A 24,906-nucleotide genomic window follows, 5' to 3' on the forward strand; every position below is an offset into this window, starting at 1 on the left:
AAAGGATTTAAAAGAAATCTTAATTCTTCTTTAAGAGACGTCCCTGGGAGTGTGCCACAGCAAGTGTTGATGCATCCCAGCACCGCAGAGTGGATTCTTCTTAGTAGTGCATTGGGGACACTCATGTGCAGCATGTAAGGTGCACGGGTGCCATTCGGCACCACTGTGCATGTGTGGCCACCCTCCCCTCAGTTCCTGTATACCGTCCCCAGCTCAAGATGGACCTCCACTGTGTTCTTCGTTCCTCAATAGTTTCTGTAGATAAATAGCTTAGTTTAACTTCCAGGTTCTTCTCCTTAGCTCTTACCAAGTTGTTCGCCTAAAAAAAAAGCCATTTGTTGTTTTTCCTGCCACTTATGGCTACTCACCCGAGATAATGGACTCAGCTGGTTTAAACCTTGCACAGATTGCAGAGAGGCAATTCTGGCCTCATATGGCCACGCCAAATGTGTCAAGTGTCTCGGGGATCCCATATTCAATGGGACTGTCCACACTGCGCTAAACTTAAGGCGGGCACACAGAGAGTCAGAAATCTCCATTTGAAGATGCTCATGACTGAAAAGGGGCAACACCCTTCCTCAGACCTGGGCACTCAGGAGATTCCCAACAATAAGGGGGACAAAGTTAAAAATTCCCCAAGAGACATGCCTCCTTTCTGCCACAGGAGTATCAGTCACCTAAACAGCGTTCAAATGATAAACAAGGAAAGCCAAGAAACCACCACACCTCAGCTTGTACAATAACTCGGCACTTCTGGTGCTGACTGCGCTCTCCACCAACATGCCTCACACAGCACTTATACGGAGGCTACAGGTTCCTCAGTGCCTGCCTCACTTAGTTCAGCACTGAGCATGGCGCCGACCAGCATAGCACCTAAGATCACGGAGCCGAGAGTATTTACCATCATCCCACCATTGTAGGTGATGGCAAATACTCAAGTTGTGATCTCTGCACTAGAGATACTGCAAACCTCGGCACCGAGTATGACACCAATAGCCACAGTTCCGTTTACTCCTGCACCTGGCTATTTGCACCAGAGAGACCTTGCAGTCTCGTCAACTTCTAACTATCTATATCTAGGCCTGGACAAACTATCCTACTCAGCATCATCCAAATACATGTCATCACCTATATTATTATCTAGTGATGATGATGATGAACCAGGGTTTTTTTCACTCCAGCTGTTGACAGGCACAGAGACATCAGGGCATTCACCCCATGCCAATATTGCCCATCCTACCAACGTGGATATGCCCGCATAAGCACCATATCCTTGGATATCACCACCAATGCATTATCCACCACAATGGCAGTATTGAAGCCCACGGACTCAACATCACAAAAAGAGACTATTAAAGAAAAAGCACGCTATAAATGCACTTTCTCTCCTGTCCCAATCCCCCCAGTACATCAGAAATACTGTGTTCTCCCAAAGGGGTCAAAGATCTTATTCACACATCCGCCACCAAACTCCTTGGTAGTTTACACTATTCATCAAAGAAATAAACAACAGCAAAATCATTCTATGCCATCGGATAGAGACAACAAGAGACTTGACATGTTTGGCAAAAAGGTTTATGCCTCAGCTACATTACAACTAAGAGTAGCCAACTATGCTATACTCCTCAGCAAATATGATTTTAACAACTATACAGAGTTCAATACTTTTAGTGATGATACACAGAGGCAAAAAAGCCACAGTTTAGAGTGGTCATTGTGGAAGGCCAGGCAACATCGAGGACAGCCCTGCATGCTGTCCTAGATGTGGCGGACACAGCCATCAGAGCAACAGCTACTGCAGTTGTTATGAGACGAGCTTCATGATTCAGTTCCTCCTCCTTCCCTCGAGAAATCCAGTTGTCCGTTGACAATCTACCATTTGAGGGCAAGAGGCTCTTTTCATCCAAAACTAATGAGGTCCTCCACTCCATGAAGAACTCTCAGGCCATGCTTCACTCCTTTGGCATTCATACGCCTGCAACAAGGAGGAGGCAATATACATGCCAACCATAACAAGAGGCCCAGATTATCCCCCTTCACATGCCAATACCAAAGGCAAGAATACCCACCACATCAACAACATTGCACAGGTCAGGGGCCCAGGATTAAGCCGCAACATCTACATGGACCAAAATGTTTTCCACCAGGCCAGGATCTGGATAGGGAATGAACTGAGGGGAGGGTGGTTGTGCATGTGCAGTGGCATGCATGGCCCGAGTGCACTGCTAAGAAGAATCCACTCTGAGGTGCTGGGACGCACCAACACCTGCTGTGGAGCACCCTCAGGGACGCTTATCTTGAAGAATGTCAGTTACAGCCAAAAGTAAGTAAGCTCCTCTTAAAAGAGTAAAAACAGGGGCTTTGGTTCCTATCACTGGAACATCAGAAACTTAGTTTTTAATTTCTGAAATTAAAAGGTACAGTACCAAAAGTAGGAATAAATGGTCAGTTTTCAGAATGGAGAGTGGTAACTGTGGTGTCCCACAGGGGTATGTACTGGCACCAATCTTATTCAACATGGAGAAAGAGGTAAACAGTGATGTGGCAAATTTTACAGATGATACTAAACTGCTTAATATAGTGAAGTCCAAAGCAGACTGTGAAGAGCTTTATAGAGGATTTCAAAAAAAATGAGGTGACTGAGCAATAAAATGGCAAATGAATTTTAATGTTAATAAATTCAAAATAATGCATATTGGAAAACATAATCCCAACTTTATGTCCAAAATGATGGGGATTAAACTACATGTACAAAACGATGGGGACTATTATCACTTAAGAGAGAGATCTTAGATTCATTGTAGATAGTTCTCTGAAAACATCCACTTAATGTGCAGCATCAGTCAAAAAACCAAACAGAATGCTAGGAATCATTTAAAAGGGGATAGTAAATAAAACAGAGACTATTTTATTGCCACTATATAAATATATGGGGTATGCCCACATCTTCAACACTGCGTGGAGATGTGGTCACTTCATCTAAAAAAAAATACCTTAGCATTTGAAAAAGTTCTGAAAAAGAGCAACAAAAATCATTTGCAATGGCTTTCATATTGAGGAGAGATTAAAAAGACTGGAACTTTTCAGCTTAGAAAAGAAGGAGACTAAAGGGGAATATGATAGAAGTCTACAAATTCAGGATTGCTGTGGAGAAAATGATTAAGGAAAAGTTATTTACTTGTTCCCATAACAAAAGAACTAAGGGTTACCAAATGAAATTAATAGGTAACGGGATTAAAACAAACAAAAGGAAGTATTTCTTGATGCAACCCACAGTCAACCTGTGGAACTCCTTGCCAGAGGATGTTATGAAGACCAGGACTTTAACAGGGTTCAAAAAGGAAATTTATCTAGGATAGGTCCATCAATGGCTATTAGCCAGAATGGATAGGAATAGTATCCCTAGCCTGTTTGTCAAAAGCTGGGAATAGGTGACAGGGAAGGGATCACTTGATGATTACCTGTTCATTCCCTCTGGGGCACCTGTCATTGGCCACTGTTGGAGGACAGAATACTGAACTAGATGGACCTTTGGTCTGACCCAGAATGGCTATTCTTATGTAATGTAGTTCATAGCATATAGGTTTTACCCTTGAAACCTAGGCCAATCCCCTCTGTTAGAACCTTCATTCTTCTTAGTGTCATTGTTGCGTGTAGCATAGGTGGGGGCAGGAGAAAGTCCAAGCATGTAGCCCCTGCAGTTTCTTTTATACCTTCATTCCCCTGGGCTTGGAGAATGCAAGTTCAGGCATGTCTTGTGGGGATTCCTAAGTCCTCAAGCAAGAGTGAGCAATTCAGCAATTCCTCTGATATGGCCTCATGCAGGTGAGTCATTGAATTGAAGCTCTCTTGCTGAACAATGGGTGTTAATGATAGTTTTGACATCTTCCCTGTGCATTGATTATTTTCCTTGCTGTTGTCTCTGGTGAGCTAATCTCTGGCTGATTCCCCAATTTACATTTTTAATGGCAACCATACAACACAATCTCATAACTTCATATGCACTAAAATATATGTATTTAGACAGAGGATTTCAGCAGTTCATAACCTTTCCCCTATACTTCACGTGGCATGCTTTATATGAAATATCACAATTATTTACAGATGAGAAACATAGGAGGTTTAAGGGGACTCCCCCATAAAATTTCACAACCACATCCTTTGTCTCCTGTCTTTGTTCCAGTATAACCAGACAACAGAAGAAGCACCTTAATGTATTAATGCAGTAAGCTGTGGTGACTTTGAAGCATTCATTACTGAAAAACTACTTGATGATGTGTATTTTATAAATTCACAAAAAATATATTCACATAGTCCATACTTGAAAAATCAAAATTCAAAATAGTCTACATAACAGACATTATTAAAGTCTGGCTTGCTAGCTATCATACACTATTGTTCAGGGGTTGCTCGTTTTCAAGCAGTAGGTTAAAAGGTTAACCACATAAATAACAAACAGTTTAAGGACATTAGTTCATAAAATTAACAAAGAAAAGGAACTTCATTATTAAAACTGGTCATAATTCATCGTATGATATGATTTTTTAGTCCCATATTGTTGCAGTAACTGTCCACAACAAATAGATATGTTAAATATAGCTTTAGTCTGAAATTTTTTGCTGAATAGTTCAGAATTTTGAGAGTAATTTAATTTAATTTTTGTATGTTAATAATTGCTACTTTGTTTTCTTTTTCTTCTCATGAATCAGATATTTGTTTTTATGTGTGCAAGTATTCCCTCCTCTCATGATAAAAGAAGACCAGTTTGTTCACAAAAACTGGTCATCTGGAGGCAAGCCTGGGTACATGTAGATAAATGGTAAATTTGTAGCAATTCATGCTTCCATAATGAGGTTAAATGAAACGTGAACTGTGGCAAAGTCTATGAAACACTGCTTCTAAAATCCATTTGACCAATATGTCAGACTTTTTTATTAATATTTTATTGCTGTTTCACTATCTGTACTGATTCAGAATGTTGAGTTTTGTTTTTCATTAAATTTGATATGTTTTATATTTATAATAATAGAAATCTTAGCTTTCTAAGCTACCAATAGTGTATTAGGTTATTTTTTTGACCTTTTCATAAAGTAGATAGCCTTAAATTGTGAATAGAAATATTCTTTAAATTACACTTTATTGTTGTTCATTTATATTCAATTGTATGTGATATAATGAATAAAAACATAAGACAAAATTCCTTCAGAACCTGATTTTTCATTTTCCTGCTTATGTTGGCCTGTTCAATGAGTACTTCAGTACTGAGTAAAGTATCAGCTAAAATAAGAATGGCAGAATTATACCCTAATGAATCTAACTTCATGTGAATCTGTAGGCAGTAAAGGATAATACTAATGTGAGAACCGTTTTCTAAAATACTCCTTTCTATTACTCTTAAGTACTTTGAAAGTAAAGTTCAATTTCAGGGTGTGAGTTTCTTTCTGTTGTAAAGCCTGGTTGTGCAATGAGCCCTATGTGGGAAAAAAATAAAAGGGGGGTGATCTACTCATGCAGTTGGTAAAAAAAAATTAAGGATTAAATACAAAATTATAGTGCAAAATTATTTGCACTAAAATATTTCAGGAAATCAGGATCTTTACTATTATTCATAAAAAGTTAGATTCTAGTTGTAGATATAAATTCAGTTACATGAGTCAGTCTCATATTATGTAAGGCACATTGTTTCTGAAACTGGCTTTCTTTTAGAAACAGGTTCAGATTTAGACAAGAAAGAATTTCTAACACATGTGACTAGTTATTTCCTATCTTACTACTGTGAACAAAATATCTGTTGAGATTTATCAGGAAAAAAATTGTAAATATTCAAGCCTATTTAAGGAGTGTCTTAAAAACAGCCCTTTAGTAAAGCAGAACTACAGTGTATTTTAAAACTCTTTGTAAAACATCTAAGTCCTATATCTCTCTTTCTTTTCAGATCTGGTTTGCTTTTGTTAATGGCTTTTCTGGACAAATTCTTTTTGAAAGATGGTGCATAGGTCTTTACAATGTGGTAAGGTTTTGAGGGGGTTAATCATTTAATTCCTATTTTGTTTAACAGTTTTTATTGAAGTATTTTAATTCTTTATGAAGTTTTTAGTTCTCAAGCTGTATCATATATATTTTTTATTTATACATTAGATGTTTACAGCTCTGCCACCATTGACTCTTGGAATATTTGAGAGATCCTGCCGAAAGGAAAATATGCTGAAATACCCAGAATTGTACAAGACCTCCCAAAATGCACTGGACTTTAACACAAAGGTAGAAGACAATTGCATTAAAATTAGAATAAACTTAGAAGTCATGCAGTGTAGTTATTCATTTCATTCCTTTGCCATACATTCTCATAAACTTAAAAATGTAGAGGCTTTTTTAATAATTGCCATGAATCTTCAGTGACTGGAAATAATTGTCCATGAAAAACACTAATCATATTTATCCAGTTTTTTTATATTCTGGCAAACATTATTTTTAAAAAAAACTATTTGTTTTTGTCTGCTGGTAATAAAGCTGTCTCCTTCAGGCAGAAGTGATTTGTCCGTTTGGTCCCCAAATCTTATGTACTTGAACAGTTGTGTGGAAATGGATTACTGACCCATGTGGAGAAGTAGAGCAAAGGACAATAAGAGCTGTCATTAAATTGGTAGGCGGAGGAGCCTTACACCATTCTTCATTAATTTTGGGCTGTGAAAAAATATGCTAGTCCTGTTTTAACAAGGAATTTAAATTCTGTAGTTGGAGCTCAAAGGATAATATTGGTGAAAACATGGAAAAATTGAAACGGAAAGTTGGGCTTAGTTTTAGAATAAATACAATTTCTTGCAGATTTACACAAATAGAAAAATAATATAAATATAAAAAGGCAATCTTTGAAACTGTAAACTTATGAATATAATTAATTTTTAAATACCAAGTTTGTATATTATATGCCATAGAATAGCACAAATCTGAAAACTCTTTTTGACATATACACATGGCTGGGCAGCACCCTTCAGTTGTTATGCTGGTTGGATTTTTGTGTATGTTTTGAATAGTATTGGATAGCATCAGATAGATTAAGTATACATTGGAGTAACCATTATTAAAAATAGAGACATTTAAGTTCTCAGTATGTGATTATCAATGTCTGCATATAATATTTGGTAATAGATACTGTATGATATAACGTAACATGATCAAACCTCCACCTAATGTAAATTGGTGTAGCTCTGTTTAAGTAAATAATGAATGTATATCTATTTAAACCAGTTGAGGAACTGGTCCATTATACCTAATGCAACATTAAGTTGTAAGTGGGCCTTGTTAGCATGAAGATGTGAGAATTTTTTCCTTTTACTCTTCCTTTTTTTCCCCTCTTGAGTAAAACTGAAAGAAGTTGCTAGGAAAAGTTTTTAGGGGGGGACTACTGTTTTATTATAAATCTTTTACAAAAAATTATAAGAATTGGGGTTTAGTCACATGATCCATTAGTAAGGTTGTATAAGCACCTTACTATGATATTAGCAAAAGTAGTACTTATAGAATTCTAAAACATTCATGTGTGTATATGGGAGCTGTATTCCGTGATTGTATTACTTTCTCTCCATATCCTATATTAGGTTAGTGTGTATGTTTGCATTAATAAATCATTTCCAAGTACCTCATATTATTTGAGACTTATAGCTAAATAGGCCAAGACCAAAAAGAACCATGGTTAAAGTTATTTTGAAAAATCACATGACATACCACATAATAATTCCTGAATTTTCAGTTAATTAAATTTTCAGTCACTTAAATTAGGTCAGTTATGTCCATATATGGTGTTACATATAAAAAAATTGTATTTTGTTTCTTATTTTATCCTTCAGTGTTCAGAGTTGTCCAGGAGTTAAACACACAGCTCTTACCAAAATTGTGTGGCCTATATCCCTTGCAATGTTACCGAGCAAATGTCTACAAAATACCTAAGTAAAAACAGAATAGTTGGTGTGGGTTCTCAGTGTGGAAGAATTAGAATCATTGTTGCACTGAATGATGATGCATAGGTTTATTATGGTAAAAAGGGTCAGAGGCTATGAGGTCATGACAGAGGTTAAAGGATTAGCATGTGACAATAAGTATTGATCAGGAAAATGGAAAAGTAGAACTAATTTTTCTTGCACCCACCTGTGCTTTCTGTCAAATAAAAACTTGTGGTAATGACATGGCAAGATGGAGAGACAAAGGTTAATGAGTAACACAAGTTCAAATGTGTAAAGTATTGGAGCATAAATTGTATCATACAACCCGATGTTGCTGGGTAAGCTAACAAAGGTCATTGAAAGTTAGTGGAAAATGTTATGAGGCAGGCAACTTTATTTATATTGTTTGAACAACTTAACTTAAACAACTAAACTTAAACATGTCACTTTTATACAATAAATGTTATGTGTGTAAAAAAGCATTTCCAATGATAAAACATGATTGTTGTCTTGAAGGATACCAGAGTTTAAAATCCATTTTTCTCTATACCTTAGTCATGTAATTCATACCTATATGCAATAGGCTATAGAAAGCACCAATAGTATATTTATGCTTATTCTTAATAATAGCATGATTCCTACGAACAGTATTTGTCTTTTTAAAATGCTAATAAATTTGGTAGTAAAATTAGAGTCATTTAGCACAAATGTAACAGTTTTACACATTTAATAACTTGTCTGATGTCAAATAAGAAAGCATTATGGAAAGTTTATTATGAATTAAAGTACATTAAGAAGAAACACAAGAAAGATTATTTTTAATTTCCATTTGTATTAGATTTTGTATTTGAAATATGTACACTGGTTTGTATAGAAATGTTGGGTTTAACTGTCCTTTTATCCAAATTGTATACCAAGTGAGAGAGGTAAAATGAAATGAAACATTACATACTGTTTAATGCACTATCCAAGAAATGTAATAATGTTTGCAGTTGTCTGTTTTGTTGTACATTTTTCATCATAATCAAAACACTATTTTGTATATATTTTACAATTTTGAAATAATAGTTAAATTTAAAAGTGACAATAAGCACCTTTTTTAAACATAAAAATAAACACATGACCCATGAAGGGCTTGGAGACAGAAAGTGCCTGTCAGTTATATCAGTTCACAGTGGTGGCCTGACAAAAACACCTTTTGTGAATCTAACTGAAAGATAAAAAGAAGGGTCATGGTTCACAGAGCTAGTTTATCACAAATGGTTCTCATGGATTTTTGTTTTCCCTTAGGTTTTCTGGGTTCATTGTTTAAATGGCCTCTTCCACTCAGTTATTCTGTTTTGGTTTCCACTAAAAGCCTTCCAGTATGGTAAGTAAGTAAAACAAATACAAACTATTGTATAACCTTATTTGAAAAATAATAATTTCCAAAATTATACTAATACATGTTAACATGTTTACATTATTCTATTTTATGTAATATTTTTAGAACTAAAGCAGCCTATGCAATCTAAAAATTTTGATTCAAATTTTGGGAAAGAAAGAATATAGTACATTTTGTGCACAAGTGTGGGAGATAACTGAATTTATTTTAAAACAAATTTTAACAGTTTTTGTATGTCCCTATGATTTGATAGCTTACTTGATTATATACAGTTTACATAATAGTCAGTAGCGTTGTGTATTTGTATAATCTGTTTGACTGCCCTTAAAGTTTGGAAGACTGTATAACATATTAATCATTTCACGTCTGTACTTTTCAGGGGTATGTTAGCTCATCACTGTGTAGAGGACTGGGGGAGGGCATGGCAACTGTGAAGGTGATTGGATTAAGTTGGGTGAATACCACAAGGAGGACAGCTGAGTTTGGTTTCTACATTATGCATCTTTCAGACAAGGAGAAGGAGAATTGTAGCAGCTGTGTGGAATGGGTTTGGGGATGTAGAAAGGTTCTGATATTTAGAAGGAGAAAATAGAAGGGCCACAAACATTGGGATCAAATATCTCAGGAGAGCTTCAGCAGCCAGGGTTGGGCTACTGATGGAGAAAAGTGAAAGAGGTAGGCCATCTACTTAGGTTATGTGATGCAGAGTGGAGTTATATTACTGAGCACATCAATGTAGGATAAAGGTTCTGGTGGGAGTTGAGAAGTTCAGCTAGCTGAACAAAATGTCTGAGATGCTGTGGGAGTGCTCTTGCAGTCCAAGTTTGCCACAAAACTGACACACTGGTGTTATTATTGTAGGCTACTTTCTAAATATTCTGGATAGTCATTAGAGAGCTTGATTTTAAGTCCCCTGGTATGTGGGCATTTGTAAATATCTTTACTTTCATGTGTACATAGGCTATACAGATGGTCACTTAGGAGTGTACACATTGGGGATATGGGCATTTGCTAAAATGCTGAAGATCAGACCTTGAATATCTAAAAATGCAACCAAAGCATCTGAAAATTAATTGAGCTTCCAAGTAATGTTTTCCTTATGTTGCTTCTCTGCTTTGTTCTGAGATTCCTCTTCCATCTCATTTCTTGGTCATCTTTCCTCTTTTGTCATGTAGAAGATTCTAGACTACTTGCACTGTAGCATCTCTTATCAGGAAGCATGGAGAAAAAGAATAGTTAAAGGCTTAAAGTCTCCACCCCTTACATCTCTTTTTATTTATTATTATTATTATTAGTTATTTTTGTCTTCTGAAGTCTAGCTTTCAGTTCTTCCAATTTAGCTCTCTTCATTCAGTATAGTAATTTCTTTTTCAGATTAGGACATAAGAGCAAGATTAATACTAGGAACATATAGGGAGAATAGGGACAAGTTTAGGAAGCATCCAGCTAGAAAAGACCAGGACCATCTGGAGGCACTGCACCAGTTTGCAGGTCCCCAGTCTCTGATGACTTTTGGAGAACATCTAGTAGATTTCCTGTGGGAATGTTCAGGACCTCACTTTCAGGAAGAATGTACAAATGAACCCTTCAGAGGATCCTGTGGCTAGTCAGCAGATTCCCACAGGTGGAAAAAATATCTGGGACAGAATGCTGGGCTAAATGGACATTTGGTCTAACCCAATATGGCCATTCTTATGTTCTTATGGAATGTACATCTATATTTCCATACCATATACTCATACCATTCCTTCTATCATCTTCCTCATCACCCTCGCCTTCCCCATCATTACCAGTGGCCAACATTCTGGCACCTGCCAAGGACTACATCTCCTTCTCCTACTGGCCCTAAGCTGGGATGCCACTTCTATAATATGTTATTCTGGAGTTATGATGTTGGATACATATTCAGTAGGGAATGTTTCTTATTCTCCTTATTTTTATTTCCTCACCTTAATGATGTGAAGAGTCTTTTTCCTATAAGTCAGTATATCATTGATCTCAACTTGTTATTACCTATGTCAGTTCATTACCCTGGAACTTTTGTGGCTGTATATCACATTTGCTATTTCTGTCCTACCCAGTTACTCAATCTGCTCATAACCGGTTGTTTCAGGTTTTTCCAAGTAATGATGTACCTGCTAAGTTTGAGGGTATTCTTGGAAGTCTCTGTTTCTGTCTTACCATCTGTCCAGGAGTAAGGTCCAGAATATACGCAAGTCATCTTTGCTATCTGGGTGAAAGGTCCCAGGCAAAAATATTAACCTTGCCTTACATACAGGATGCAAGGTTAGGTAGCAAAAAATGGATTGTGCAGTATACTTTCTACTACAGACTGAATCTACCTGCCTTTTGAATTCTGTGTATTTCATTCTCTCAACCCAAACTGATTAAAAAGGAAAAGAGCACCTGTCTCTTTTTCCCTCTGTATTGGCCATTATTTCCTTCCTTACTATCACACACATTTCCCTTCTTTTTCTTCCCATTTTTCACCCCCTAGCTCCTTTTTTTCAGGTCTTTTTCTGTAAATACACAGATTCACAAAGTTGTCCAATTTTCCCCATCTCAAATAACAAATACCCCCAAAAAAGAGTTAAAATGCTAGGACAGAAGAGTACATTGAGTGAAGTTTTTGTGTTTGTAATTTCTTTGTATAAAAATGTATTTTGCTTTTATGGAAAGGTTATGTTTCCTTCATAATTCATGGTTGGAAAGTTCTGAAGGGTTAAGGCATTAAATAGTAGTTCTCCCTGCCCTGACCAGTCACTGGTCACCACTACTGAAGACGACCTAAAAGACTCAAATTTTGCCTTCTCTTGTGTTGGGAGCACCAGAGCCAATAACCAAAACAGAGAGTCCCGAGTTAGACTATACTTTTACAAAAACAGAATTACCCATAAATAAACCCTTTTTTACCAAATCATCCTGTTTTTCTTGCAGGTACAGTATTTGGCAATGGCAAAACTTCAGACTACCTGCTCTTGGGAAACATTGTTTATACTGTAAGTCTTGCTATAGTTGTCTGGTGTTCTATTCGCTGATGTTTTTTCCTAATCTATCTCTTTTTATTTTGCCACCACTTCATTTTATTTATTCATATACATACTTAACTAGAAGACTTACCCAGCATTGCCCATGTCTTTCAGGACAGGGAGCTGGTAGTATGGGGGGTGCAGGAGTCAGGTCAGGGCCTTGGGGATGTGGTAAGCTAGTGCAGGAGGTTGGGAGTGGAGGGATGCAAGAGTGAGGGTTGAAGAGTGAGAAGGGGCTCGAGGCAGGGGGGTTCCCATCTGTCATGAGCCTTTTCTCTCCTCCCCCAGCCTCTCTCCAGCCTCCATGGGACCCTTTTTCTCACCCAACCCCCTCCCCCAGCCACCAGGGGCTGTTTCTCCCCCTCCCCATATGCTCCCCCAGTTGCCAGGGGGCTTTTCTCTCATCCTAACTCCTGCCCCACCCACCAGGACCCTTTTCTCTCCCCCCAGCCTCATCCCAACTACCAGGGGCCTTTTTTCTCTCTCCCAGCCCCAGTGCTGAGGCCAAGGGCCAGGATGGAGAAAAGTGTTTGGGGAAGTGGGCTACTTACCCAGTGTGCTGGCAGGTGCGATGACAGAGCCCCAGCATAGCTGGCCATAGTGTTGCTCTTTTTAAGAATTCTGGAAGTACACTCCCCAACTTATCCCTGTCAGATACTGGAAGCCACTTCAGATTCTTAACCATGATTTTTTCATATGCATTACCATTAAATGTTAAACATATGACCTTTGTGGGACTTTTCAATTTGAATTCCTGTAGTTTAAAGACAATCAGACTTATTAAAGAAAAATAACAAATTTATCTCCTTTTTTAATAGTTTGTGGTGATAACAGTGTGTTTAAAAGCTGGATTAGAGACTTCATATTGGACCTTGGTAAGAAAATACTTATTATTCATGCTGTCAAGTACACTAGGGAAGTATGTGATAGATTAAATATCCTTACTACATTCTTATTAATTACCACTAACAGTTATTACATTTATCACCCAGAGCACACTACGCACTTTACAGTACCAAGTAAAGATACAGTCCATGCCTTTAAGATTTTGTGTATACTCTGAAATGAAAAAATATTGTGGGCCAAAAAAATGAACAGTGATGGAGACTTAGGACAAGGATTAAAATAATATCACTGTCTATACACCATCGCCCAAAGGTGCTGACTTCCCCTCTACCTCTGGGTGCTCAATCCCTCCCAAGCCTGCCCCCACTCCACTCCTTCTCCCAAACCCTGACCCTGCCTCTTATCCATCCCTGCTCCACTCTCACCTCACCCCATTCCACTCCTTTGCCCCAGTATCTTTTCCCAAGCATATTGCATCCCTGTTCCTCCCCTTTCCTTCCCAGAACCTCCTGAATGCTGTGAAATAGCTGTTCATAGCAGGTGGGAAGTTTTGGGAGAGAAAGGGAGAAGTTGGTCAGCAGGGCCACAAGTGGGTGAGAGATACTGGGGGAAAGGAGGCAGATGGGGTACTTGGCTGCCAGTGGGTGCTGAGTGCCCCCTAATTTTTCCTCGCAGGTGTTCCATCCCCAGAACACTCACAGAGTCATTGCCTAAGGATTAGAATCACTAAAGCATATGAGAGTTTTTTAAATTTACTTTTGAAAATAAATATTATCTTGCTCCAACAAATGGGCATTAGTAGTTTTACCATTGGCTTAGCAGACACAGAGTTGAACCACTGCTGGGCATTTTTGAAAATCCCACTTTCCGTGTCAGAATTGCACAATGAACTTCCAAGGGAAAAGACCATTTCTCTCAGAATGTTCTGTGTAGAACTGAACTCATTGTAAGCACTGAATAAATACTAAATATGTTTTAATTGTTCTGTTTGGCTTTTTTTTCCAGTTTAGCCATATAGCAATATGGGGAAGCATTGCACTTTGGGTAGTATTTTTTGGAGTTTACTCATCTCTGTGGCCTGTGATTCCTATGGCACCTGACATGTCTGGAGAGGTAATATATGTCTTTTAACTAACCTTCAAATTTCTGCATAAAATGTGGTTGAATTACTCACTTAGAGTTTCGTTTTGTTGGATTGTATGGTTTGCCACAATGACAGGAGAGGATTGTGAGGATTTTACCCAATATTTGAGAGGATTCTTTTAACACTGCCATAATGTACTAGACAAACTTCTGACATACTTGTGTATCTGATTCTTAATTGAAAAACTGAAAGTTTATGCCATAATAAAATTGTTAGTCTTTAAGATTCCACTGGAGTCCTTGTCTTTGCTGAAACAGACTAACACTATCTGAAATAAGTCTTATTTGCTGTTTTGTTATTATCTCGTTAAAATAACAAAGGTCTATAACCTTTTATACAAAATTAGTTCAGCAGAAAAGAGTTCTCTATGTAGCTACATTGCATAGCAAAATTGGAGACCAAACTTAACTTAGATGTAAGATTGATAATACCTTGGCAAGTTAAAATTTTCAATGAAAATGTTTCACACAACTATGGGACTGTTTTTCACATAGTGTTTGAAGGTTTGTGGTTCAAATCCTGATGATGATGCACACTAGTGAGTCATTGCACTAACACATAATAAATTTTGTTTTACCTTTCTTTTTAAAAAAAATTAGGATGTTAAATATAGGTTAAATTAAAGTTATTTATTTAAAACTGTTGAAAGAAGTTAATTTGTGCACTGGTTGAAGCAGGGAGTTTGTGGGAAAAATAATACCTAATAATGTAATTATACTTAAAAAAACAACAAAAAGTCTGGTAGCACTTTAAATAGTCTGGTAGCACTTTAAAGCTTTCGTGTTCACAGCCCACTTATTCCAATGTTATTAAAGACTGCTTTACACACAAGGATTGGGGAAGGGGAATTACAGTTGTATAAATTGTTTCCAAACCTTTGCCGCTTGAATAACTTCATTTTAACATTTGTTGTATATGGGATAGATAGATAAAAGAGAGAGAGGGTGGAGTGGTGTCCCACAAAGTAGCATTACCTTAGGAGGGCTGCATTACTCACATTGTATGTACTGTACATTAAAGTGTTTTGTTTTGGTAGTGATGATTGTTTTGTTTTGTTTTTTTATTACATATATGGTGCTGTGTGTTTAAATTAGAAAAGGCAAGGTCAGAAAATTGTGTATTGTACTTGGAGCAGAAAATGGTGAGCTTTGTGAACCTTTATTTCCTGGGAATTCAAGATGAAAAGTGAATCCTAGCACATCTACCCCTAATATAGGTAAAATTGTTGACAAGAGGAACAGGCAACACTGGTGAGCAATGGATTTGGTCCCCTCTGACTCAAGCACTAAACATCTTTATCTCTAGCATTCTTTATGCACTTTATTTTATTTTGAACCTTTACAGTTAAGCACATTCAATTTCATTTTCCACCTCTTGAGTCTGTTCTAGTAAGTAAAGCTACTATAACCTTTTTAGTCTTAGGCATAGATTATAACATGATAGAGCTTGAAATATTAAATGTCATAGGAAATAGTCATAAGATCTGTTTTCTACCATAAGAGATTATACAAGTAGCAGTAAACCTTATAATTTCGGCTGAAGGAACTTTGACATACATAATATGGGAGAGAAAATGTGAAAAATGTTTCAAAATTTCCTCTGATCTCACAGCAACTTTCCAGTCTTGGTAATATGATCTGAACAATGCTTAACTGCAGTGACAATAAACTTTTCAATAAGCTTCACTGTATTTGTTGCCCAGAAATACTGAATTAATACTTCCACGCTAGAAAAATCTGCTTTACAGATCATTTTCCTGAAATTTTGCCTGACAGCACTGTGTTTTTATAAATTATTAGAAAGGAAACACAATTCTTTGCCGTCACTTGTGGTTAGATTTATTAGGAAGATTATCTGTTTGACTCCACTACAGACAACCCAGACATATCCTGGGATTTTCACTTTCTCTAACTTAAAAAAGGGAAAAGAAAAATGAGAGAGATGTTAGATGCCTAATTCTTATAATTGTTCATAATTTACAACGTTTTTAATTTCGATAGTATGCAGGCTTCCCCCAAAACTTCTTCTTGACCTTGATCATCCCAGAAGCATAGATGAGCATGGAATGTGGGTAGGAGAAAAAGGTCTGTTGTTATGGGGAAGGGCTGGGAAAGTCTGCTTCCAACAGTCTCTCTATCGCGTGTCTGAACCAGCAGTTTCTCAAGCCAATGCTGCTGTCTGCCTCCCAGCAACACTGTCTTGAGTACTCGGTCACTGCAACTCTCGTAGAACCACCAGCACCTCTTCTCCCTACCCTTGCTTCTACTTGCAACTCCACCCCACCAGTCACTTTCCTGCTGCCCAGCAGCAACCAGAACGTCCTCCCTCTCTTATTTGTATGGAACTCTGACCTATTCCTTTCAGAGCTCCACCTTCAGCTCACATCATGTGGCTTCCAGCAGTTTGTTTACTTATGGCAGCATACACATACACACACACACCCCTTCTTCTCTAACCCTGCTCTGATCAACTATCTCCATTTACTGCCCTTCTCCCAACTCCTTTGTTGACCATTGCGTTTCCCACTCATTGACTACATGCTTATTTCCCTACCCCCGTTCCACCACTCACTGCCTACCGACTCCTTTACTCCCTTCCATATTCACTGCCCACCTAGAATCTCGCCCACAACTTCTACCACCATAAAAATCTATGCACTTTTTACCATCTGGAGGTGTGGCATCCCATCTTTGATGAGCTTCATAAGATATTGACAGTCTGCTCTTGGGTTATCACTCTGAACCAGGAAACATTGCTGCATCCAAGTCTAGGCATTCTGCTCCTAAAACGTAGCTCTTGAAAAAGTAGAGATCTGTAGGACTGTTGTTGCTGTGCAAGTGACATATCCTCCTGGAAGCCATCCATCCAAAAAAATTCAAATTCAAATTGGAAAAGATTTGTGGTTTGATGCAGCAAGCACCAAGTGAACTTTTTTTCTTATGCTGCTTGATTACCTTCATAAACTGTCTGATGCTAGCTTAGAGACTAATTCCATCCAAGTATATCAGTAATGTGCCCTCCTAGCTATTTGCTGAAGATAGACAAATGAGCACCTGTTCATCAGGTTCATTTGACCCTTAAACACCTGCATCAAAAAGCTTCCTGCATCATGGTATATGAATATGGTCCTGAAAAAGATGATGGAAACTTTTTTTGACCACTCAGTTTCTTTGACCTTAAGTTTCTTACACGTTTTTTTTCCTGGTGACAGCAACTTCAGCAAGCAAGTTTGGTGGTTCGTTGATTGATCCAGATTTTACAAGGATAGTGTGGTGCTGTAGGCTCATCAGCGATTGCTTTCCAATGTAATGACTGTTTTTCATTTTAATAAGTCTATTTTTAAACAATTTTTCCACCTTTATGTATGTATGTCAGTGAAACCCTTCTCCATACATTGATGTTAAAAAGTCAGGGTTCTGCTTGGAGCACACTAACGCTCTTGGACAGGGCCAGCCCGAGCCATTCGTGCGCCCCGGGCCCTGGGAGCGCTGCGCTGACCCAAGGAGTGTGGCACATGCGCGGTCCCGCCCCTGGGCGCAGCACATGCACAGCCCTGTCCCCGGGGCACTGGTGCATTTGCGGACCCGCCCGGTCCGGCAGCCCCATGCGGCGCCCCCTACAATGGGGCTCCCTGGGCAGCAGCCCAGTCAGCCCATAGCTTGGGCCATCTCTGCTCTTAGAAGGTCAACCAAACTTTCTGACATCAGTTCACTTGACAATTCTGTTAGTAAGATGAGCAAGTAGTTGTCTAATTGAATTTCATATTTCAGTGACTAGCTTGCCTGATCTACAACTAGAAAGTCAGGTCAAGATTCACAAGGCTCACCACAAACTACTGCAAGAATATTCTTATCACATGCCTCTATAAATCTATTTTAACTGACAATATAGAAAATATGCCACTCGTATTCCAAAATAAGAGTCTTCATAAACAGACTTGTACCAAAACAACTAAAGGCACGAATAATGCTAATTATTTTAATTAGTATTTAAAATGTAAATAATTTTTAACTAATGAAAGTATTTAGAAGTTAAAAGTTGATTCCCATATACATGAAGACAAGTCCTTACTTACACTGAGGCACTCTGATTCAAGGGTAACAACTCTGTTGGAATGAAATCTGTTGGAACAGTATCTTAATAATTTCCCCACATTTCTCTTTGTGTTTAGTGACCGCTACATAGGGTTCAGAATTCAGGCTAAATGCTAAATTATATTTGTCCCCAACATACTTGAATACTCTCTTTGACTTTCTGCTTATTTAATATTTGTATTATAAAATATATACAGAAGCCTGGAAAGGTTAACCAAAAGAACAGGAACAAGAGCTTGCATTGTATTTTGAAACTATAGTATTTTCTAACTGTATAACCATATGATATGTAGCTAATCTGGTTTGCTTAAACATCTTAAAGTCAAGTCCGTATCTCTTTATCTTTGTTGTAGCATTTTATTTTGTAGAAACATTTTTCCTTTGCCAGACTGTCTGAAAGTCAAAAAAGCTATATTCCAGCATAACAGTGTCAGGTGAAAAAGCATTGTTAATCTACAATGCAGTGTATTGCCAGGTGGAAACACTGTCGGTGTTTTTCTGTATTCCACATTACAGCTTTTGGGAAAATATAGCTGATCTTGTAGTAACTTATTTGTGGTATGTTTCTGTAGCTAATCTAGTTATGTTGGAATAAACCTCTACATTTAAAAGTTTCCTATGTATACATAATTCTAATCAAAGTCCTTATTGGTTGTTCATGTTTCAATAGAGTAAAATACGATAGGAAACAGACATTGTATAACAGAAAGTTTCTCTAGCTCTCATGAAGATTTTTTTTTTATTTAGAGGAGAGCTAATGAAGAAAGCAATTTGGTTTAAATAATGATAGAATAGGAAAAAATTGCTATGATATAGTTAGCTGGTATAGTTGTCTCCCTCTCCTCAAATAAATATGGACATGATTTAATAGGAGATCTTTTTTAAAAACCTGACTTGTATTTTGTTCACATGAATACAACAATTTATGAGGCAAAGCATGCTCCAAGAAAAGTCATGTGCTGAATAAACTCATGCTGCCTGCCTTTCATAATTGTCTGTTGGTTAGTTATATATTCTTTAAGTGAGAATTGAGCTTTTCTATTTTTGCCATTGTGATTAGTAAACCAGATTAAAAATATAAAACTTACTGCAACAAGGAACAATTCATATTGAAATTAATAAAACAAAGTTCAGTATCTCCAGAACTCTTAGTTTTTTTGTGATACTGTAGATGTGCACTGTAAAGTTCTCCAGAGCACCATCTGTTTCTGCTCCATCTGGCCTGAGGGATCTATAAAACTACTGAAGGAAATTGAAGTTAAGGAACAAGCATGTGTTTTACAGAATTTCAGATCATTTGATTGAGGTTTGTAGAATCCCTGTGAAAAACAATAAAACTCTTTGTTGGACATTTTAGCTGCGCCCTTTAGGAAAGATATTACTAGTCTATATTAACAGTATTAGTTTCTGAAATATTGCTTCAGTCTGTATTATCTAACCTAATTTATTATCTTACATATGGACTTGCATTATTAAAATAGTCCATATTCATCTTTTAATTATTATTCCATAAACAATAAAATTTACTTCTTGAGAAAGAAAAATGTAGATGTTTATCAAAGGTTAAAGTACTTAGACAAATACCCTCTAGGGAAGAACTTATTTGCAGTCTCACATTTTACCTAAGAGAGCAAAGCACAAAATTCAGACTAATAAAAGATGCTGTGACTTGATATTTCTACTATCCTTACCATTTTAAAAATATCTAAGGACATTATTAAAATCTCGCTCTTCAGGAACATAGGCTAAATAAAAGTCATACTTATAACACTGTAGTTTTAGGAAATAACTTCACAGTATTTTTCCTAAATATTTCTGGAAAAGAGAAAGATATACATCATTTACTGCAGTAAATCAGGTTTTAAGGACATCTTTAAACTCCAAAATGTGCAGACTGGTGATTTTCCCATTAAAAAAAAACAAAAAAATTGATATATTTCTTTACTTTCAAATATTTTAAAATCAGATATAAAATATGCTGTGTGCAAGTTGAACTATGTAGCACGATACAGAATTTTTTGTAGCTTATAACTAACAAAGCAAAAACAGCATAAACCACCTAAATAAAAATGTTACTGGTTTGGATAAATGTACTTTTCAAAAGATGGTGTAGATTCACTGTTCCCTCTAAGGTGCATGCCTGCATGGGCATGCACCAAGAATTTGAAGCCAGCCCACATCCTCACCAGAGCAGTGGCTGCTCAGCTGTCCTGGAGTGAGGCTGCATGGAAGACAGCTACCCCACCCCAGGAGCAGCTGGGCAGCCACCATGCAGCGTTGGCCCTAGCTTCAGCGCTGCCCCAGGACTGGAGCTGTGGCCACATTATGGGAAGCAATTTCTCCAGTGGCCCCCACCAGAGCCAGAGCTGTGTCGCGGGTGGCCAGTGGCTGCTCCAAAAGCCAGAAGCAGCACCATATGGAGACACTGCTTTCAGTTAGCATGGGGAGACATCACAAACAAAAGGCATGAGTATTGCAAGGCAAAAGGCATGATGCAGACGTATTTTAAACCACCACAGTTACAGTAAGTAGCCATTTCTTTTAATCTGTGCTAAAGGAAAATACTCTATTCCCTCGTTATCTTGCACAAAAGAAAAACTTGGAAGAGTTTATTTACAGTTTAACCATGATATATTGAATTGCAGTTAAATGAAACATTTGGCTAAATAGAGTTAATTTATGCCCCCTGAAGATTGTGCTTTGCTGACTTGTGCTTCAAAACTGCCCTCTGGGAAAAGACATGAACCCAAAGAATGGCTGTCCCCACATCATCCTGTTTTGGGTTGAATTTAGAGTGCTTTGACAAAATTCTCGCTTGTGTTTTCTGGGCCTCTCCACAAAACAACCTCATGTTTTGCAAGATGGCTTGCTGTCTTTTCTAAATGTCAAACCTAGACTGCAAATTGACCTATCCTGGCTTGTGTCTGGAAATCTCAGACATTATTAAGGCTTCAAAATCTGTATTTCAGGGATAGGGAATCCAAGACATAGACTTCAAAAGCCTATAGAGTAAGGTTTCCTAATTTTCCAAAAGATTCAGGCAATCTCCGAGACCTTTTGATATTCAGGGTTGTTCATATTTTATATGCTATTAATTTTTCTCTCCCTTATCAGTTATTTCTGTCAGTTTCATTATTTATGGATAAACACTCAGCTTTGACCAACTGAAGCCTCAGTTTGCATTAAAAATCGTTTTGTTTGCTCTACCAGGCCCTCACAATATCCATTTTGACAACTTCTAATATCATTGCCTCACAGAAAGTAGTTATTATTGTAAATGTTTTTGTTGCAAAACAGTTTCAGAATTAATCTCCATTTGAGAACGTCACTCTCTTCTAGTTGCCTTGCCATTTATTTCATTACAATGCCTTGACCTAGGTTGGCATATTTATTTTGCAAGCATTGGCAATCAGAGTTGACATCAATGAATGTTAACATCCCTACAATTTTTGGAGCACCAAGTTATTCATAAACTGATTGACCATCACATAACCAAGATGCTACGCTACAAGTCGGGGCTGGTATACCATACTTAGTCCAGCCATGAATGTAGGGGATTGAACTTAGATGATCTCTTGAGATCCCTTCCAATCCTACAATTCTGTGATTCTAAGTAGAGGCTACAGCCAACATTCTAAAAATGTAGTGTTGTGACATTAGCCAGTTTAATGTCCTAGTGCACTTTGAACCACTTTAAAGCCTTATAAGTGTTTAATCCAGGGGTGGAGAACCTTTTTGGGGGGTCAGGGGCTGCTTATCCACAGAAAAATCAAGTGGGTCCAGGCTAGTAGATTTTGTGTACTCCAGCCCTAAAGGGAGGAACAGCGGGGGTAGGGGGGCAGTGCAGGTTCCCAAATGCTATAGGGCAGCCCTGAGCCTCAGGTGCCAGATCCAGGCAAGATAGGTTCCCCACCCCTGGTTTAAGCCTAGGATGTTTTAAACATTTAAAGCTCTGAGGATGTAAATATTGCCTTTTGTTCCCTTGCCAAAGTGAAGAGCCGTCCACTGTAATGGTCATGATTCCAATTTAATTTTTTCACAGCATGATTGAAGAAATTAATCCAAGTTTCAGGTACATTGTCTGCTTCTTATGGGAATTGTAATGTGTTGTGCTTGCAGATATATTTTTTTCAGCATCTGTCCATAAGTATAGGCAGTTTAACCTTATTAAAACAATTTTGTAACAATATAAAGTCTAAAAAATACTTGCTAACTGAACCTGAACATGCAGTAATATACATCTGAGTCATTACACTGTATGTATCATATCCTTCAGGTCTCCTCTTTGACCAGTTCCCCCAATGTCAGTGGAAAAAAATGGGCCTTGTGGTATGCTTAGATGCCAACAATTTCTGATAAACTTAGGTGGGGGAGTGACCTCATGGAGAATATACCTTGATCAGCCTATTCCATTTTAAATCAAGCAAGCTTTGACTTGAACACATCTGCTTTTTCTTCTTTGTCACGTCCACTACCTGAGCTACTACTAATACCACTACTTTGATCTAATAAGACTCCGACAAGCAAACTTGCATTGCAAATGGTGGACATACTCCCTCTGTCAGGGATCATGCATAACTCTCATTATTGCATTTTGGTGCTTCCCCTTGCTGATCAACATTATTTGTTTCTTGTCTGCTTTGAGCATGTCAACTAGCCTTCAACTAGCCCCTGTTTCAGAGATATCAGGTCATCCATTCCACCATACCAGCCTGCACAGAGAAGAAAGTGATGTGGAGCTATGTATTTTGTCATACTAAATATATGACAGCCCTGTTTTCTCACTAGCCTTCCAGTGACCTGATTGTCAGTCTTCCTGTTCAGATGAACAAGTTGGCTGTTAGGATGATCACTTATTGAGAGACCTTGTAGTAAATGAGCAGCTGCCCAAAATTACTTTGTGTAGAAAGGAGCAAAGCCAGTGACTCATTCAGTCTTCCTCTGATTTGCAGATGTCAGCAAAATCTTGTGATCACTGATTATAAAAGCTTCCTGTGGATTTATTGAAATCATCAACAATATCCATAGTGTTGTATAGCAACACAGTACAGGTCTTTTTAAAAACAGCTTATTGTTCAAACTTAGCAGTTATGTGGGGGGATGATGTCTTTTTACTGTATCTGAAACTGATGGCATGATACAGTACGTTGGTACTTAGGGTCAGCCATAATAATAAGGATGCCTGGATGAAAGTCCTGATTTAACAGCTCTTTTTATTCTTTGTGCCTGGGAAATGATTGTTTTAGTATTCTTTCTTCTATAACATTTAAAAATATATATGATATGTGTTAATAACTAGTGGGTACCATGGTGGCACACATCTGAATGAGCACACAAGACCTCATGATTGGTGCACAAGAGAAAACTCATTCCACTCATAGGTGGAAAATCTTAAAGGGAACACTGGTATAGATCAGTATTTTTCAACTTTTTTTTAATAAAGTACTCCTTTTTAAAATTAAGTTTTCTCTGCATTTCAGTTGGGTTGCCGTACCCCCCAGACTTCTCTCGAGTACCCCTAAGGGTACTCATACCACTGGTTGAGAAACACTGGTATAGATCACAATTTTTGTAACATATTGTAACTGTATATGTAGAAAAAGTAGATTGGGAGATATCAGATAACAGTATATTGGAAGATATCACCAGGGCAGGTTGAGGGAGAGGGGTTCAGCTAGTGCCCATGGCTTCCAGTTACCAGCTGGCTGTACCTGTCCTCCTTCCTGCTCAGAGCCTATCTCCCCACTCCCAGTGCAGTTTCATGAGGCATACCGTAACGGTCGACAGGCTTCCCTTGTCGACCGTGCCGTGTCTAGACTGCCGTGCTGTGCCGGATCAGCTGATCGTTGGCACAGCATGGTGGCCATTTTTATTTTAATAAAGTGGGGTTTATTTAAATCCCTGCTTCATCGACTATTTTACATGGCTCCGTCAACAGAGCCATGTAGTCTAGACGTACCCTAGATGCAGAGTATGATGCATTAGCAGCAGCCAACAGATACATTCTTCCTGTTCCTGTTTCTTGTCTCATTCTCACCTGAGCTGACATGACTACCAAGGAATCTGGTAGAGTATGGGCATAAAAATATTTAAAATCCACAGAGGGATTTGGTACCTCCTGTCCATCATTTTTATAATTGGAGGCTGGAGTTTGTCATAATAACTCAACCAGTTCCAGAAGGTCCTCAATGACTGGAGTAGCAAGATTTTCATGTAGAGAAGAATGTGAGATGTCCATTAATATGTGGGCTTTTTGCTAGAGTCTCTTGGGATCTCCAACACCTCCATTTTACAAAGGAGATCCTGAAATGCCCAATAGTCATCAGGTGAAGATGTTAAGAGTGCCATCACATCTTCATCAGGTAACAAAGATGATTTGTGAGCAGTTATTTCAGCAGGTTGGTGCTGGAGTTGTTCTTCCTCAGAAACTTGTGCTATTGATATGTGTAGCAGGAATATGAGATGATTG

At 37.9% G+C, this 24,906-nt stretch overlaps 1 protein-coding gene across 6 annotated transcripts in view; it reads left to right on the forward strand.

The window, feature by feature from the left end:
- ATP8A1 (ATPase phospholipid transporting 8A1) overlaps positions 1 to 24,906 on the forward strand; it is a 225,167-nt gene that overhangs the window by 171,382 nt on the left and 28,879 nt on the right. For all 6 annotated transcript variants that reach the window (XM_006111916.4, XM_075930509.1, XM_006111917.4 and 3 more), the window contains 6 exons: positions 5,936 to 6,010; positions 6,139 to 6,261; positions 9,231 to 9,309; positions 12,262 to 12,323; positions 13,172 to 13,228; positions 14,205 to 14,312. In XM_006111916.4, coding sequence (XP_006111978.1) covers positions 5,936 to 6,010; positions 6,139 to 6,261; positions 9,231 to 9,309; positions 12,262 to 12,323; positions 13,172 to 13,228; positions 14,205 to 14,312 — 504 coding nt within the window. The remainder of the gene's footprint in view (positions 1 to 5,935; positions 6,011 to 6,138; positions 6,262 to 9,230; positions 9,310 to 12,261; positions 12,324 to 13,171; positions 13,229 to 14,204; positions 14,313 to 24,906) is intronic.

This window comes from Pelodiscus sinensis, chromosome 5, assembly GCF_049634645.1.
Source record: "Pelodiscus sinensis isolate JC-2024 chromosome 5, ASM4963464v1, whole genome shotgun sequence".
NCBI lineage: Eukaryota > Metazoa > Chordata > Testudines > Trionychidae > Pelodiscus > Pelodiscus sinensis.